Source organism: Typha angustifolia, chromosome 4 (assembly GCF_048772165.1).
Source record: "Typha angustifolia cultivar Huaian chromosome 4, ASM4877216v1, whole genome shotgun sequence".
Classification (NCBI taxonomy): domain Eukaryota; kingdom Viridiplantae; phylum Streptophyta; class Magnoliopsida; order Poales; family Typhaceae; genus Typha; species Typha angustifolia.
The window spans coordinates 5,637,270-5,652,999 of NC_133242.1; the positions used below are offsets into that span (position 1 = coordinate 5,637,270).

Below are 15,730 nucleotides of genomic sequence, written 5' to 3' on the forward strand. Positions count from 1 at the left end.
TTCATGTAATATTTAAATTTAGTTAGCCTGAATCATAAAAAAAAATGTAGTATATAAATTTAGTTAGCTTGATCCATTTACAAAATCATGGAGTACGTAAATTCAGATTGTCTGATTCATATAAAAATCACGAAATACGTAAATTCAGTTAGCATGACCCGTAACGTAATACATTGAAAAAAATAGCACCTTTCTTCTTTGAATATCATTATCATCATATCACTTATAATAGTATATGCACTCACAGAACTAATATCGACCCGATTTGAAAGAGTTTGAATTTAGTCTAATCAGATTCGGGTTATAAATGGATCAACCTATCTGATCTAATTATTAAATAAAACGTGTTCGTATTTATTATCTCAACTCAATTAACACGTATATGACTCAACCGCCAACTTGTTTATGATACAATGATTCGTTTATGTCACAACAATCCATTTATGACCCGTCGAACTCGTCTATAACACGAAAAAATCTCTTTGTACTAAAAAAAATATGTTTATAGCCCGAGTAACTTAAATAAATTTAAATAATTTGTACTATCTAATAACTCATTTATGACCTTTATAACTTATTTAATAAGTGGGTCGTGTTAGTATTTAAAAATTCTAATCCATTTAATAAATAAGTGGGTCGTGTTAGCATTATCCTAATCTTAACTGAAGTCAACTAATTTGACTTGATTTCCACCGTTGGTTTTGTTCCAAGTCTGTTATGGACCAGATTTGGATCCGCACGTAAGAAAATTATAAAAATTTTGGTGGAGGTAGCCTCGTGCGATAGGATTCTAATGGCTCTAGTTTCACATAAATCAAAAGCCAAAATGAAAAGTTAAAAATAAAATTATGGAGATAGGTCAGAATAGGGCGAAACGGCAATTATTCGACATTGCAGCGGTCGTCGGAGGGTGGCAGACGGCCAAAGGTAGTGGTGGATGGCAGTATTGTAGAGTGGCTGTTGGAGGTAGAAGGTGGCTAGGGTTTAAAAAGTTGGAATGTTTCTACAACTATGATATACTCTTAGAAAGATAAAGCAATATGACAGCTAGATAAAAGATAAGGACGAAAATAATAACTTACTAAACTTAGATTTTCTCCAATCAATTCTATAATTATTATCAACACATGTCCACCCCTATTTATATGAATAAAACTTCTAGTGGATCGGATCCATATGCAGATTATCCGATTTATTTAAAATTAAGATAAAGCTAAGTAACTAACTTAACTCGACCCGACTTCACTCGACTTAACCCATGTAGTTGGATCATAACAAGCCACCAAGCTTCCGACACTTTGTCCTCAAGGTGAGTAGTATGTGAGCTAGATCTTCTGATTTACGTCATGCTCGTAGGCCTACGGGTCTGCATGTAGATACGACTTAGTCCGATAGTGCGGGCCTACCGGTTCATTCCACTAATTGTCCTTGAGCTCTAAGTCATGCTCATGGCCTCCCAACTGGTTCGTGCAAGTTGATCTAATCAAATCGTAAAAATTTAGCATGCCTCGAGATACATGCACTTCATCTCTCCCACTCAATACCCAAAAATTTAACCCTAGGGCTAAAATTAGATTTTGGCCTAGGGGAGCTATTGTGGGCCTCGAGATACATGCACCATTGACGGCTGGACAAGGTTGTGGGCTACTGATAGTCGACCTCTAGGTGATCTTTGTGGCGGCGAAGCGGCGATAAGTAGTGGTGGAAGCCAAATATCGAGCTCGGACTCGGGTGGCTGTAGCGGTAGCCGTGGCACCTCGCCGATGAGTTCCCTAGCCCCCGACGGCTATGGTTGATGGCCGTAGACCCACTGCCGTGGAGCCCCTGTGGTGGTGAGGCCTACGGAGCCACCTCGACATGGCTTGTCTTGGACAATATCGCTGCAAGTGTGGCCATCAGGTTCGTCCATGCGATGGTCGCTCACGACTATAGTGGCCACCACAGTATTGTAGTCAGCTAGCGAGAGCCAACCATGCCCGTCGGTGGTCGCTAGAATGCCGGACACGCGGCCACCTATCGCAGTTTTGCTACAGCGAGGGGGTCATCAACGGCGCTGTTCTGGCCTTCTGCTGTGTGATACGATTCGGGCTTCATCGATGTCGTCTCGAGCATGGATACACTTTAAGGATGTCATTTATTCTTGTTTTACTGTTTAATTTAGAAAAATAAGTTTTCTATATGTCGCGTTTGAATGTGGGTGGAGTGCGTTCGAATGCACTTGTGAACGCTTGCATCACGTTCGCACATACAGAGAGTATGAAATGTGCGTTCGGACGCCGCGTTCGAATGCACCTGCGAACGCCTACATCGCGTTCGCGCATTAAAAAAACGCAAAATATGTGTTTGAATGCAATCGGCTAAAATCTACGGTTTTAGGGTTAATAATTATCATTTTTGAATTGTTTGGTTAGCCTCTAAAGGTGTGGGTGGCAACCATGGAATCATTATTGAATGAATTGAGTTTTTCCTTGTCTCCTTCATCTTCTTCTCTCCCGTTCTCTCATTTCCCGACATTGCCGCTTCTAGCCTCTCTTGATCGGCCAATCACCCTAGTCCCTTAGGGGCGGCCCACTTCTCCCCCTTCTTCCAATCTATCTATCACCTTGCCCTAACCCCTTCCAACATCTATAACCCTTCCACCACCACTTACTCACCGGTGCCACCCCGTTAACGCCGGTCCACCACCATCCACCATCATCTAGGATCTCATGCCTCCATCCACGGATCCTAAGACAGACTCCCTAATATTCGTCCACTGATCGGATGATATATTGAGATCCCACTACTCGATTTGTCTGAAACTTGATTTGTTGGAAAGATCTTTTTTGGGGCTACAACATATCAAACTTTTACATCGATCCGACGGCTGATTCTTTCAGGATCTATTTTCAAAGTTCTATGTCAGATCTTGCCCAGATCTAAAAATCAGAATAGATCGAGCCTTGGCCAAAAGGGGAGATTGTATCAAGCTGGTATTAGAGCCACCGTTTCTTAGACACACGCTTCCTATGACAACAACCAGAGCTATGGCTGCATGGCGAGATGAGAAAGAAGAGATTCTCCCAATAGAGGAGGGGGAAACGGTTTCAGGGACTTCCACCCGCAGAACTGTCGGACCAAATCGGAATACGAAAGAGCCTAGCGTTTAAGCCATGTTTGGGTCTCTTTCCGAACAAATGGCCATCAACAACCAGATGATGATGGAGGTGATGCGGGAATTACGAGCGACAAGGAAAGCCATGGTGAACGGGAATACACCATCGACCCCACGACGCGAGTCCACCCCCATGAACCCGCCGCCATCAGTTCAAAATTTGCATCCACAACAGCCTTTGCTACCATCACCCTATGGGCAGAGACAAGCAAGGATGGTTCCACCAGGCCCAGTTGTAGGTGAGCCCATCCGATGAGCGAACCACTATAAAGATCGCCTTGGAGATCTAGATCCATGGGCGGGGCAATATGAACCGGAACCGTGAAGGAGGGATCATCAACCATTCATGGTACATCCTCCTCCGATTAGACAAGGACTGGGATATGATCCAGATCAAGACAATGGTATCCGTGGGCAAATCATGCGTCTCAAATTCCCAAAGTTCAAAGGTGGTGATCTGATCGATTAGCTGTATAGGGCGAAACAATTCTTTGCTTACCAGGGTACAACAGAAGAATATAAAGTGACGCTTGCGAGCTTCAACCTTGAAAATGCGATGCTTCATTGGTTTCGAGTAGCCAATGCCCATGAGACGATTAAAACTTGGGCCGACTTTTGCGCTGATATCACGCGGCGATTTGGAGCGTCAAGGTATAAAGATTTCGATGCTCTCCTCTCAAAGACGGTGCAAAGGACCATGGTTGCAGCATACCAAGAAGAATTTGAGAGGATAAGTAGCCAATGCCAACCCCCATGGACGGATCAGCAACTTCGCAGCAACTTCATCTCCGAGCTACGGGGAGACATACAAGCCGACATGAGGGCTTTAAGGCCTAGAACCTTAAAGGAGGCCTTCGAAGATGCGGTGCTCATGGAAGACAAACATCGAGCCATGAAGTTACAACTAAAACAGAATTGGACAAGCCAAGGAAGCCGCAATCCGGTTCAACCAACCATAGCGGCAGGAAATATTATCAGCGTACCAAGAACCGTTGCTGTAATAGTGCCTCCTTGAGTGCCCCTAAAGCCATTCCAAGATGTGAAGTACGCACCTAGAGGTTCGGGATGGGCACTCACACCTGCTCAAGTGGAGGAACGAAGAGCCAAAATCCTATGCTTTCGTGTGATGAGAAATTTGTACCCGAACATCGCTGCACTAAATCGCTGGGATTAGTGATCCTAATCGACGGATTGGAGGAGGCTGAGGATGAGATTGCAGACGAAGAGGGAATGGCTAGACAACAAGGAGGAGTAGCTGAGGAGCCACCGGTGGATGACATGATAGCCGAAATCTCCCTCCACACCTATTTTGGGACAGCCGTGCCAAAAACTTTGCGAGTGAATGGTATAGTCAAGAAAACCACAGTAAGAATCTTGATTGACACCAGGTCCACCCACAACTTTATTGGCAAGAGGCTCCTTAGAAATATTAGGCTCGAGTCGGAACCCACAGAAGGGTTCGATGTGATGATTGGAGATGGCACCATATTGCGGGCAGATTTCATTTGTGGAGGTATGGAGTTGAAGGTGCAAGGCCAAATTTTCACATTGGATCTTTATCCGTTGGCCTTGCGAGGTACCGATATTATTTTGGAGACTCAATGGCTTCGAAGCTTAGGGCGCGTGATATTTGACTTTACAAACCTCACATTGACATTTTGAAGAAATGACCGAAGAGTGCTGCTAGATGAAAGTCAACCGCTGTTTGAATGATATACTTAGTTAGGATCTTTTCATATTGCATTAGGTGTTTATTTTCATTAAAAAAAAATTTCTGTAGGTCGCATTCGAACGCAGGTGGAGTCGTGTCCGAATGCCCTTGTGAATGCTTACATCAGGTTTGCAAATACAGAGAACGCATATTGTGCGTTCGAACGCAGTTGGGTGAGTTCGAACGCCCGCGTTCGAATGCCTGTGTCGCATTCGTAAATCTAGAGAAGGGGCTTTTTGAGTGTGTTCGAACGCGATTGGGCGCGTTCGAACGTGATCAACGAGAATCCTCTAGAATTAGGGTTTCATATTATTTTAGGACTTCTTAGCTAGCCTCAATAAATATGTGGAAGGCAGCCAACTTCATTATGCTATTGGATTATTGATTTCTTGCCTCCTATCTTCTCTCTAGACTTCTCCCTCCCTCTTCACCATTCTTTCGCATCTACCGTTGGTAAGGTTTCTCCTCACTTCTAATCTCTCTCGTCTATCGAGTCACCCCTCTTCTTTAGGATCTTGACCACTTCGTTCTCTTCGTCTACTTCCCTTAATCACTTCCACAATCCACCCTCATCTCCATTCCACTAAATAAATAGTTTGATCTAATAACCCTCCAGTATGATTATGTTAACTTAGGGCTAAGATTAAATTTTGAATATCAGAATAATCGGACTGAAAAATAAGTCATATGACAATTTACGAAATAAAAATATAATAAAAAATTATTGAAATAAGAATTTGAGAGTTTTTTTTAATAATTTATGAGATCTATATGTACCAAGAAAAAAATCCAAAAGATTTATGTGAACATAACCGTTAGTCAGTAGGTCTCTCAATTTTTCTCCCGGCCTTAAGATGCCTTTTTACTAGCCATGCAGATCGCTCCCCATTAAACCTTCTCACTGCCTTCACCGTTCCACCTTCTCTTTTTTCCAAACTCTCTCTCTCTCTCTCTCTCTCTCTCTATATATATATATATATATATAATTTGATTTCATACCTAAAAGAAAGAAAGAAAGAAAAAGGATATCTGGTTTTGCAACAAGATCTATCCAAATTCTAGATTTTGTGAAAAAAAAATTAATATTTATCTAATTTTTTGTGAAAAAAATTGTGCATCCAAGCACATAATTATATAAGATTACTACAGTACTGAGATGACAAATTTATCTACAAAGCTGACGATTCAAAAATAAGGTTTTAAGGAGTACCAATAAAAAAACCGGAATGAGTTGGTATGAGAATATACACGAAAGGTACGCATAAAAAAAGACTAGAAGATAATGAGACGTGATTGGACGTGTCGATATTTTCCAACGAGAAAAGACTTGAGGTCTTGGTGTGCACCAAACCTGTGTGCTTATAAATAGCAGTGATGCACTCAAAAGAATGCAACTTTTTTATCACCACAACCTCTCTCTTTCTCTTTGTCTCTCTCTCCCTAATAGAAGTAATTTGTAATTTAATGGCTGCCAAAAATATCTTTCTTGCTTTTGTAATCCTTTTCTTGGCTATTAGCGGAGATCTCATCCCTCATATGAGAGTTGTTGCTACCTTTGATCCCCAAAACCCTGGCAAGCCGGCCTGCAGATACAACTGTCCAATTAGAGGAGGCCCATACACTGGTCGTGGAGTCCCATACACTCGTCCTGGAGGCCCATACATTGGTCCTAGAGTCCCATACACTCGTCCTAGAGGCCAATACAGGCCCATGCGCTCTCCTCCTCCTCCTCCTCCTCCCGTTAAGGAGACTCATGCCACAACCATCAAGGAAAAGAAGAAAAGCTATACTATCGGTTAGTCATACTGGTTGGACGGATTCAGAGTTATTTTAGAGGTTTATATATATGTTCTTCTAAATTCTTTCTCTTAAATTAAAGATGAAACAAGGTCATGCACGCAAGCAAAGAAATTTTTAAATATTTTCACACAAAAAGCCAAATATGTTAGTAGACCCAATTTAATGATTTAAATTAGTTGGATATAAGGGTGTGAACGAGTTGAGCCTGACCCTACCAATTCTAACTTGAACTCTAGTTCTAGCCCATGTATGAAACTAGGCTATTTTCAAGTCAAGCTGAACCAAGCTTATTATTCAAGCTAAACTGAACTGAGCCTAAGCCGCCAAGCCTTAAAACAAACCAAAAAACTATTTCATATATATATATATATAATATTAATAGCTATTATATTTGAGCTGAGCCTATCGAGCCGAGTCAATCCAGAGCTATTGAGTCAAGCTTGAGCTGTTTGTTTATTTTGATACCATGGCCTAGTTGGAATTAAACGTAGGACTTTTATATTCAAATTATGCTAATATAATAGCTCAGCCCTTGACCTTAAATATTCCAATATTTCTAATCATATTCTTTATAATTCTATTTTTCAGGTAGCACTCCTTGATGTTTAAGATCAAAATTCCGTTATGCATCCAATTGCTGTCTCTGTGGTACTTCTGGTAGCCTGCTTTTCATAGAATAAAAGAGCAAATTGTGGAGGAATATGTTTACCTCCTACTCAATAGTAAAAGTTTATAATGAAATTGCTCTTTGTACTCAGTGTTATTCCTCTTTGTGCCCGTACGCATATGTATGTGTCCTTAGTATCTTATAAATGTCTATTCTCGATCCTAAACTTGGTTCGCATAATTTATTCTCATTGAAATATTTTGATTTAATAGTATAAAGTTAGTTTTTTTCTAAAATATAAAGTTAGTTTTACTACGTATAACCTATAATCAACAATATTTTTGAGGGAGTAGTATGCACTGGTATTAATTAATACAGTTGTTTAATTCCATCGGACCAGAGAGGCTCTTGATATAATTGAAATATATATATATATATAGAGAGAGAAGATAATTAGGTTGGTTTGTCAAAACTAATATGAATACCTAAAATTGTCATTCTTTACCATGAAAGAAAATTACTCATTCATTAAATTTAAATACATGTGAAATGCATCGAGGATCAGAAACAAAACAATAAAAGAGAATGAGACATAAAACTAAATTAATAAAATAATAACTAAAAATTTTAATTTTCAATCCCTCGTCTTATTTGGTCACCAGAGCAAATATGTGGTGATTTATAGAAAACAGTGCAAGGTAGCCTTATCACTGTTGAAAATATTGCCAGTAATTACACGGGGAAAATATAATTTTCTATACCATGTGACAGACCAAAATTTAGAGTGTTTTTTTTAACTTTAATTTGTGCCAAATATATACGCAACAGCCTAGTAGATGTTAATTTTTAAGGTTTTAGGGTAGATTAATGCATTTTACCCCATTTAGTTGTTTGGCATAAAATCATTTAACTCTTCTTTACGTACTTCGTATCACTTATTTTTTTAAACTCACGACTTAAGTAAAACTATTAAAATTTATGTCTCAATTTATTGACATGATGTGATGTGGGTCCGATTGGATCACATCACAGAGACATTTGACTCACTGTGTTGAGCTAATTTATCTTAGCCTACTTATTTTTTATTTTGCCTACTATTTTAGTGAGTCCTAGACTTAGGTACTTACTAATTATCGACTCATGTGATTAGATGTTTTTTTTTCTTTCTTGACAAACAAGCCAAAACACACATTTCATTAAAACTTAAAAATGGTTAATCTACAAAGAGAGTAACGCTAAGTTCATCAGACTCCACATACTGCATAGAAAATCTAACCAAAGAGAGAAGACAAACCAACAAAGCATCAATAGTTCTACCAACCACCAAAAGATTAAACTCCTCCCTAGTATCTCTGAAAATAAACCACCACACTATCAACCATAATAAAAAAGACAAGTTCCCCCCGCACAAGAGCTAATTCACCGAGACAATTACCAACATCTACATAATTGTAGTTAGAAATGTCAAGCAAACAAGACCCAACAACAGCAACTATCTCTTACGAATCAAATTTGGACTAATCCGAATGTAAAAAAATTATAACAATTTAGGTGGAGGTAGACTTGGAAGTTAGGATTCTAATGATTTTAATTTCATATAAATTGGAGGTCAAGATGAAAAGATATAAATAATTTAGTAGAGGAAAGTCAGAACGGGACATATTGATAATATCCGATGTTGCGGTGGTCATTAGAGGGTGGCGGACGGCTAAGGGTGGTGGTGTTATGATTCAATCATCTGAGTTAGGTTAGCCAAGTCAACTTAAGTTAGTTAGTTTTATCCTACTGTTTTGAATTTTAAATAAATTGAATAATTCGCATGTGAATCCAATCCACTAAGATTTTTACTCCTATAAATAGGAGTAGACATGTGTTGATAATTATCATTGATTAAATCTAAGTTTAGCAATCGAGTGCGGGGCTGGTCGGATTCTCAACTCAAGAGCACCTTCATTAGTGGCCTTCGACGCGACATTCAAGCGGAAGTAAAGGCCGCCCAACCAACCACGTTGTTGGAGGCTTTTGTAACAGTTCAGTTGATGGAAAAGAAGCTTCAAGAGCTGGGAATAGTGGCAAAAGGGGGCTGGAGCACCACGGAGTCTAGAGGAGTGCCTTGGCAAATATCAGCCACGCATTATGTGTTGGCGCCTCCACCGAGAGCAATAGGTGCAAGAATACCTCCACGGCCACAACCAGAAGTGAGGGGACCTTTCCAAACTGCCATGAGGAGACTTACTCCAGCCCAAGTCAAAGAGAGAAAAGCAAAAGGACTATGTTTTTATTGTGATGAGTGATTCACCCCCGGGCACAAATGTGTCCCACTGGCGACTACGGTGATGGTGTTGGACGAAACAGAGGATGTGGAGGAAGAGAAGGTAATGGAAGCTGAACTAGACGGTGCGGCGGAAGACTAACAAGCAATGGAGGGCAACGAGGAGATCCACGCCGAGATATCCATGCATGCCTACACCGGCGCCAATGCACCTTGGATATTGCGAGTCGATGGCATAGTGAAGAATCAAATGGTGAGGATCCTCATCAACACCGGGAGCACCCACAACTTCATGGACAAGCGTATGGTCAAGAAGATAGGGATAGCTATAGACGCTACTTCGAGATTTAATGTAGCATTGAGAGATGGCACGACACTCCGGGCAAACAATATATGCCAAGGGGTTCTTTTGAAGTTTCAAGGCAATTCCTTCACCTTAGATCTTCAACCATTAGCTTTACGAGGGGTTGACATCGTATTAGGGATGGAATGGATGCAAAGTTTGGGCCCGATGACCTTTGGCTTCTCGGAAATGTGGATGGACTTCAAACGAAGTGGCAAGCGAGTGCAGTTAGACGAAATTCGACCGCGACTCGGAGCGCAACTTCAGCTAATGGTGGGACTGCCAAAGACCGAATGCCATGGATTTTTAATGCAATTAATCCAGAGTCAAGTAGGCCATGCAAAGGAAGAAGAAGTACCCACCGATTTGTTCGCCTTACTGAAGGAATTTAACGAGATGTTTGAGGAGCCACGCGGCATGCCGCCGGCTCAACCCCAAGACGACCGCATTGAAATTACTTTCAGAGCGGAACCGGCTAATGTGTGGCCCTATTAGTACCCATTTGTGCAAAAGGAAGAGATCACAAGACTTGTCAAGGAGATGCTAGACAACGGAATCATCCAACCGAGCTGAAGCTCATACTCCTCACCGGTGCTCCTAGTGCGGAAGAAGGACAGGACACGACATTTTTGCATGGATTACCGTGCACTCAATGCCATCACGGTGAAGGATAGGCATCCCATACTGGTCATTGAAGAACTCTTGGATGAGCCCTCGGGAGCCTCTTACTATAGCAACTTAGATTTGCAAGCCGACTACCGCCAAATCCGCATGAGGCCTGAGGATGTGCACAAGATCGCATTTCGCACCCATGATGGGTATTATGAGCTCAAGGTCATGCCTTTTGGACTCACTAATGCCCCCTCCACCTTTCAAGGTTTGATGAATAACGTCTTTAGGGTGTTATTGAGGCAGTTTGTGCTAGTCTTCTTTGACAACATCCTTGTGTATAGCCGCTCATGGAAGGAGCACCTTGCTCACCTTCGCGAAGTATTACAAATTTTGAAGGACAATGAGTTGAAAGTGAAGGAGTCCAAATATTTATAGGGCCAGCCGAGAGTGGAGTATCTCGGCCATATTATTTCAGTGGTAGGAGTGGAAGCCTATCCACCCAAGGTGCAAAACATGGTGCAATGCAAATTTCGAAGACACCAAAAGAAATACGGGGATTCCTTGGATTGACGGGCTACTACCGTCGATTCGTTGCCAACTACGGCAAGATTGCCGCTCCCTTGACATCACTATTGAAGAAGGGAGAGTTTCACTGAAGCGTTGAAGAAGGCCATGACCACTGCTCCAGTATTGGCATTACCCGATTTCACCAAACCTTTGTGGTGGAATGCGATGCGTCAAGAATTGGAATTGGAACTGTCCTCATGCAAGAAGGAAGGACGGTGGCGTACATGAGCAAGGCATTGTCAGTAAAAAACCAGATGAAGTTTATCTATGAGCGAGAGATGCTAGCCATTATCTATGCTGTCACCAAATGGAGACCATACCATATCGGTCGGCAATTCGTGGTGCGTATTGACCAGTGAAGTCTTCCTTGGGCAACGGATCCACACTCTGGCACAACAGTGGTGGGTGACAAAGTTGTTGGGGTACGACTATGAATTGGTGTACAAGAAGGGAACTGAAAATCAGGTCACTGATGCACTATCGCGGCAACTCAAACTAGCTGACTTAGTCATGATTTCTATTCCGGTATTTCCCTTCCTTTCGAAGATTAGAGTTGCAAGTGTGGAAGATCCAGAGATGAGGGAGCTCATGAAGAAGGTCAAGGAAGAACCATCTAGCTATCCCGAGTTAGAAGTGAAGGATGGTCTACTGCTAGACCAAGGGCGAGTACGAGTACCGGCCAAACCCAAACTACAGGTGACTTTGATTCACCCCTTCCATGATACTCCTTTGGCGGGGCATGAGGGAACCTTTAGAACCTATAAGAGGTTAACACAAAATTGTGTATGGGTAGGGGCGAAAAAGGAGGTGATGTCCTTTGTTTGAACATGTAAAGTGTGTCAACGCGCCAAGGCGGACTCGACCAAACCAATGGGATTACTGCAACCCCTACCCATTCTGGAGCAAATTTGAGAAGATGTGTCAATGGACTTCATTGAAGGACTACCCATGGTTAGAGGACATACGGTGTAGAGGTGTTCATGCGAACGCAGTTGTAGAGGTGCACCCATATTTGGCGAACGTAGTTGTAGAGATGTTCGTGCATGACGTGGCCAAGCTTCATGGCATGCCGCGCTCGACCAAGTCCGACTGCGATAGAGTCTTCACTAGCGACTTCTGGACGGAGTATTTCAAACTTCAGGAGACCTGGTTAAATCTTAGTTCGATTAACCACCCTTAGACGAATGGCCAGACCGAGGTGGTTAACTAGGGCATTGAGAAATATTTGCGGTGCTTCATTGGAGAGCGTCTAGGGAGATGGCGCGATTACCTTCTTTGGGCGGAGTAGTCATACAACACTGCGTTTCACACCAGCATAGGGATGACATCCTTTAAAGTAGTGTTTGGTAGACCCCCACTCTCTTTACGGACGTATGACCCAAAGGCGACAATTGTATGGACGGAGGCCGATCTAGAGTTGATGGATCAAGACGTGACCTTACAGAGGCTTAGGACCCACATGGTAGCGGCACAAAACCACATGAAGCAAATCTACAACCGCCAACATCGTGAGTTGGAGTTCGAGGTCAGAGATCTTGTGTTTGTGCGCGTTCAACCTTATCGGCAAGTGAAGCTGAGATCGGTCCGTAATCAAAAGTTGGCGCACCGCTACTTTGGGCCCTTTCGTGTATTGGAGTGAGTTGGCCCCGTTGCATATAAATTGAAGCTTCCTGAGGGATCACGAGGGCATTTGTTATGATCTGATGTAATGGTGTTCCAACAATATGAAGATCAACTCAATTCTACCTAGGGCGGAACTTTTGAGGAGAACTATGGAAGATCTAGCCATCCAACAGACAAAGGGGAAGAGGGTGAACTGACCCTTGAGAGGCAAGGGGGCACGATCAGATTGAAGGAGGAAGGAGACGACATCTAATGTTAGATGTTGTTGGAGGAAAGAGAGAAGATTGGGAAGAACTTCAATAATTCATCAATAATGTTCCATTAAGTTGCCTTCAACATATTTAGAGGCTAACCTAACAAGCAAAATAATCAAAAGATAACCCTAGGAATATGTAGTTCGCCGATTGCGTTCAAACACGTTTGAAAACACTTAATGCATTTTCTATCTTTGCGAACATGTGCGGGCATTCGAATGGCGTGTTCAAACGTGGTTGAACGCTCTAAACACATTCTCTATTTTTGCGAACGTATGTAGGCGTTTGATAGTCGTGTTTGAACATGACTTCTTGGCCTTCGAATGCGACTGCCAGAATTCTCATTCTTTCAAAACAAAAGTTATTTCTAAAATAAAAGTCAAGCCTAAGCCATATCTAGCTAAATCGTAATAATCCCATATTCCACATGTCCTTGCTCCGAGCTCAAGTAGGCTTCAGCTAGATGGTGGGGTTGGATATACCAGAGCTAATTGAAGAGATGAGAGATCTAAAGCCAGTTCGTGTACTAGCTAAGCGTAGGAGATGAGGAGCAGGATGACTAGAGATAGAGTTCTTGGTGGAGTGGCTTGGTAAGCCATCTGACAAGTCTACATGGGAGCTTGAGTCAGACATCATTGATCGTTTCCCTCATTTCACACCTTGAGGACAAGGTGGCGGAAGCATAGTGGATTGGTATGACTGGGATTGGACCTAGTTATCTCGGGCTGAGTTTCTTTTGTTTTCTTTCGGGAATAAATTTTTTGTCGCGTTCGAACGGAAGGAAGTCACGTTCGAGTGCCCTCGTTCAAATGCAAAGAAGTCACGTTCGAACGCCCCTGATCAAATGCCTGCATACGTTCGCAAATATAGTGAACGTATTTAGCGCGTTCAAACGCGCTCGACAGTGTTTGAATGCGATTAGGGAATTTGCACTCTTTGTAGGGCTTTCTTTTGACTATTTTGCTTGTTAGGTTAGCCTCTAAATATGTGAAAGGCAACCTAATAATCATTATTGAATGAGTTGAGTTCTTCTTCAAATCTTCTCTTCTTCTCTCTCGTTCTCTTCCACCAGGGCTACGTCGTCTCTAATCTCCTCAACTGATCTATCCCCCTAGACCCTTAGGAAAAGCCCCCTTCTTCCTCTTCTTCTACTCTCTTTATACCCAAATATTTCCCATTGAATCAAGATCACATCAAAATTCTGCCCATCTTAAACATCTTGCACCATCACATTCTCATCCCAAGTGATATAAAAAAGACAGGAAAAACACTTCGTCAAAGAAGAGTCCCAAATCCAAATATCAATAAAAAACTTAACTCTTTTTCGTTCATTTACTTTCCACTATAAACCCGAAATTTATCCCTGCTGCATGACTCCGCTCGAAAAGGAGAAATTATGGTGGATCTCACTAGCTTAAAAGATTTCATACTGACTTTTTTGTAGTATCATTGCATCACAATTGAAGATCACAAGACGATTATCCAAGTTAAATAATCTCAACCATCATTTTGCAAGTAAAAATTTATTTAACTCCATTAGATTGAGTATGCCCATACTCCCATATTCTTTCCTCGTACACACTTTATCCCACTTGACCAATGCATAGCCTTTTTTTCTCTAACTGAGTATCACGCCAAAAAAAAAAAAATCCTTTTCAGCTTATCTATTCTCTTCCTCAACCAAACTGGCATATTAAAAAAGGGCAAGTAGTACAAAGAAACAGCAGTCAGAATAGAATCCCATCCAAAGACAACAGCTTACCCTTCCAATCAATTAGTCTTTTCTCAACTTTTTCAATAATAGGCATCCAATCCTGCTTCCTTAGTTTACTACTCAAAGCCATATAGTAATAATTTTAATACAGTAACTTCTCTTCCCTCAGCTTGCACAAACAATAAAGTATCACCTGCATACTAGAGATTTATCACTCTATTTATTATCACATCATAACCCAAACCCCAAATTAAACCTTCTTGTTTAGCCGTCTATAACATTCTATATAAACCATCAGCCTCCAAGATAAAAAGATAAGGATATAACAGGTCCCCTTGTTTGAGACATTTTTTGCATTTAAAATAATTGCCAAACCCCCAATTATAAATGACAGTCGATGACCCAATAGTTACCAATTGCTTAACCCATCGAGTCCACTACACTAGAAAAGCTCTCCACTTCAAAATATTTGCCAATAGATCCCATCTAATCTTATCATTTGCTTTCTCAATGTCAAGTTTTAACATAATACCCTTTCCTTTTAGCTTATTAATCCAATGATGATTTCATGAATACTGATCATGCTATCAAGAATATATCTCCCTTTTAAAGGCATTCTAATAATCGTCAATCAGATTATCCATCACTATGCACAACCGAGTAGTCAAAACTTTGTAATCATCTTATAACTACAATTCAATAGACTAATTGGTCAAAATTCTTCAATTCTTTCAGCTTTACTTGTCTTTGGGATAAAACAAATCATAGCATAGTTAAGTCTTCTAATACTACACTTTCTAGTATGAAAATAAACAATGTCAGGACCTCCTTCTTGATCATTGACCAAAAGTGATGAAAAAATCTCATGCAAAAACCATCAAGGCCAAGAGCTTTATTCTCAGCCATGCATTGAAAAAACAATCTTGCAGATTTCCTCTTCTTTAAAAGGCATAATTAGCCAAAAATCTTATTCTTCAAAAAAAAAGTTATTTCTAATATAAAAGTTATTTCTAAAATAAAAGTCAGGCCCAAGCCATATCTAGCTGAATCATAATAACCCACCTCACTTCCCT

The 15,730-nt window shown here is 41.2% G+C and overlaps 2 protein-coding genes and 1 long non-coding RNA gene across 3 annotated transcripts; all 3 read left to right on the top strand.

Moving 5' to 3' along the window:
• The first annotated feature begins 6,276 nt into the window (after positions 1–6,276).
• On the top strand, positions 6,277–7,422 carry LOC140759553 (uncharacterized). Its single transcript, XR_012104246.1, has 2 exons — positions 6,277–6,660; positions 7,254–7,422. It is a non-coding gene; the product is annotated as an uncharacterized lncRNA (long non-coding RNA).
• Positions 7,423–9,692: 2,270 nt separating this feature from the next.
• LOC140759139 (uncharacterized) lies at positions 9,693–10,382 on the top strand. Its single transcript, XM_073095624.1, has one exon. The coding sequence runs from the start codon at positions 9,693–9,695 to the stop codon at positions 10,380–10,382; it is 690 nt and encodes a 229-aa protein (XP_072951725.1).
• Positions 10,383–11,360: 978 nt separating this feature from the next.
• On the top strand, positions 11,361–11,891 carry LOC140759140 (uncharacterized). The gene has a single exon (XM_073095625.1). It carries the CDS (start codon positions 11,361–11,363, stop codon positions 11,889–11,891), a length of 531 nt encoding a protein of 176 aa, XP_072951726.1.
• The last annotated feature ends 3,839 nt before the right edge of the window (positions 11,892–15,730 follow it).

What these genes read in the sequence shown, in the direction of transcription:
- LOC140759139 (XM_073095624.1), top strand. Translation starts at nt 9,693, where the DNA reads ATGGAGGGCAACGAGGAGATCCACGCCGAGATATCCATGCATGCCTAC.
- LOC140759140 (XM_073095625.1), top strand. Translation starts at nt 11,361, where the DNA reads ATGCTGTCACCAAATGGAGACCATACCATATCGGTCGGCAATTCGTGG.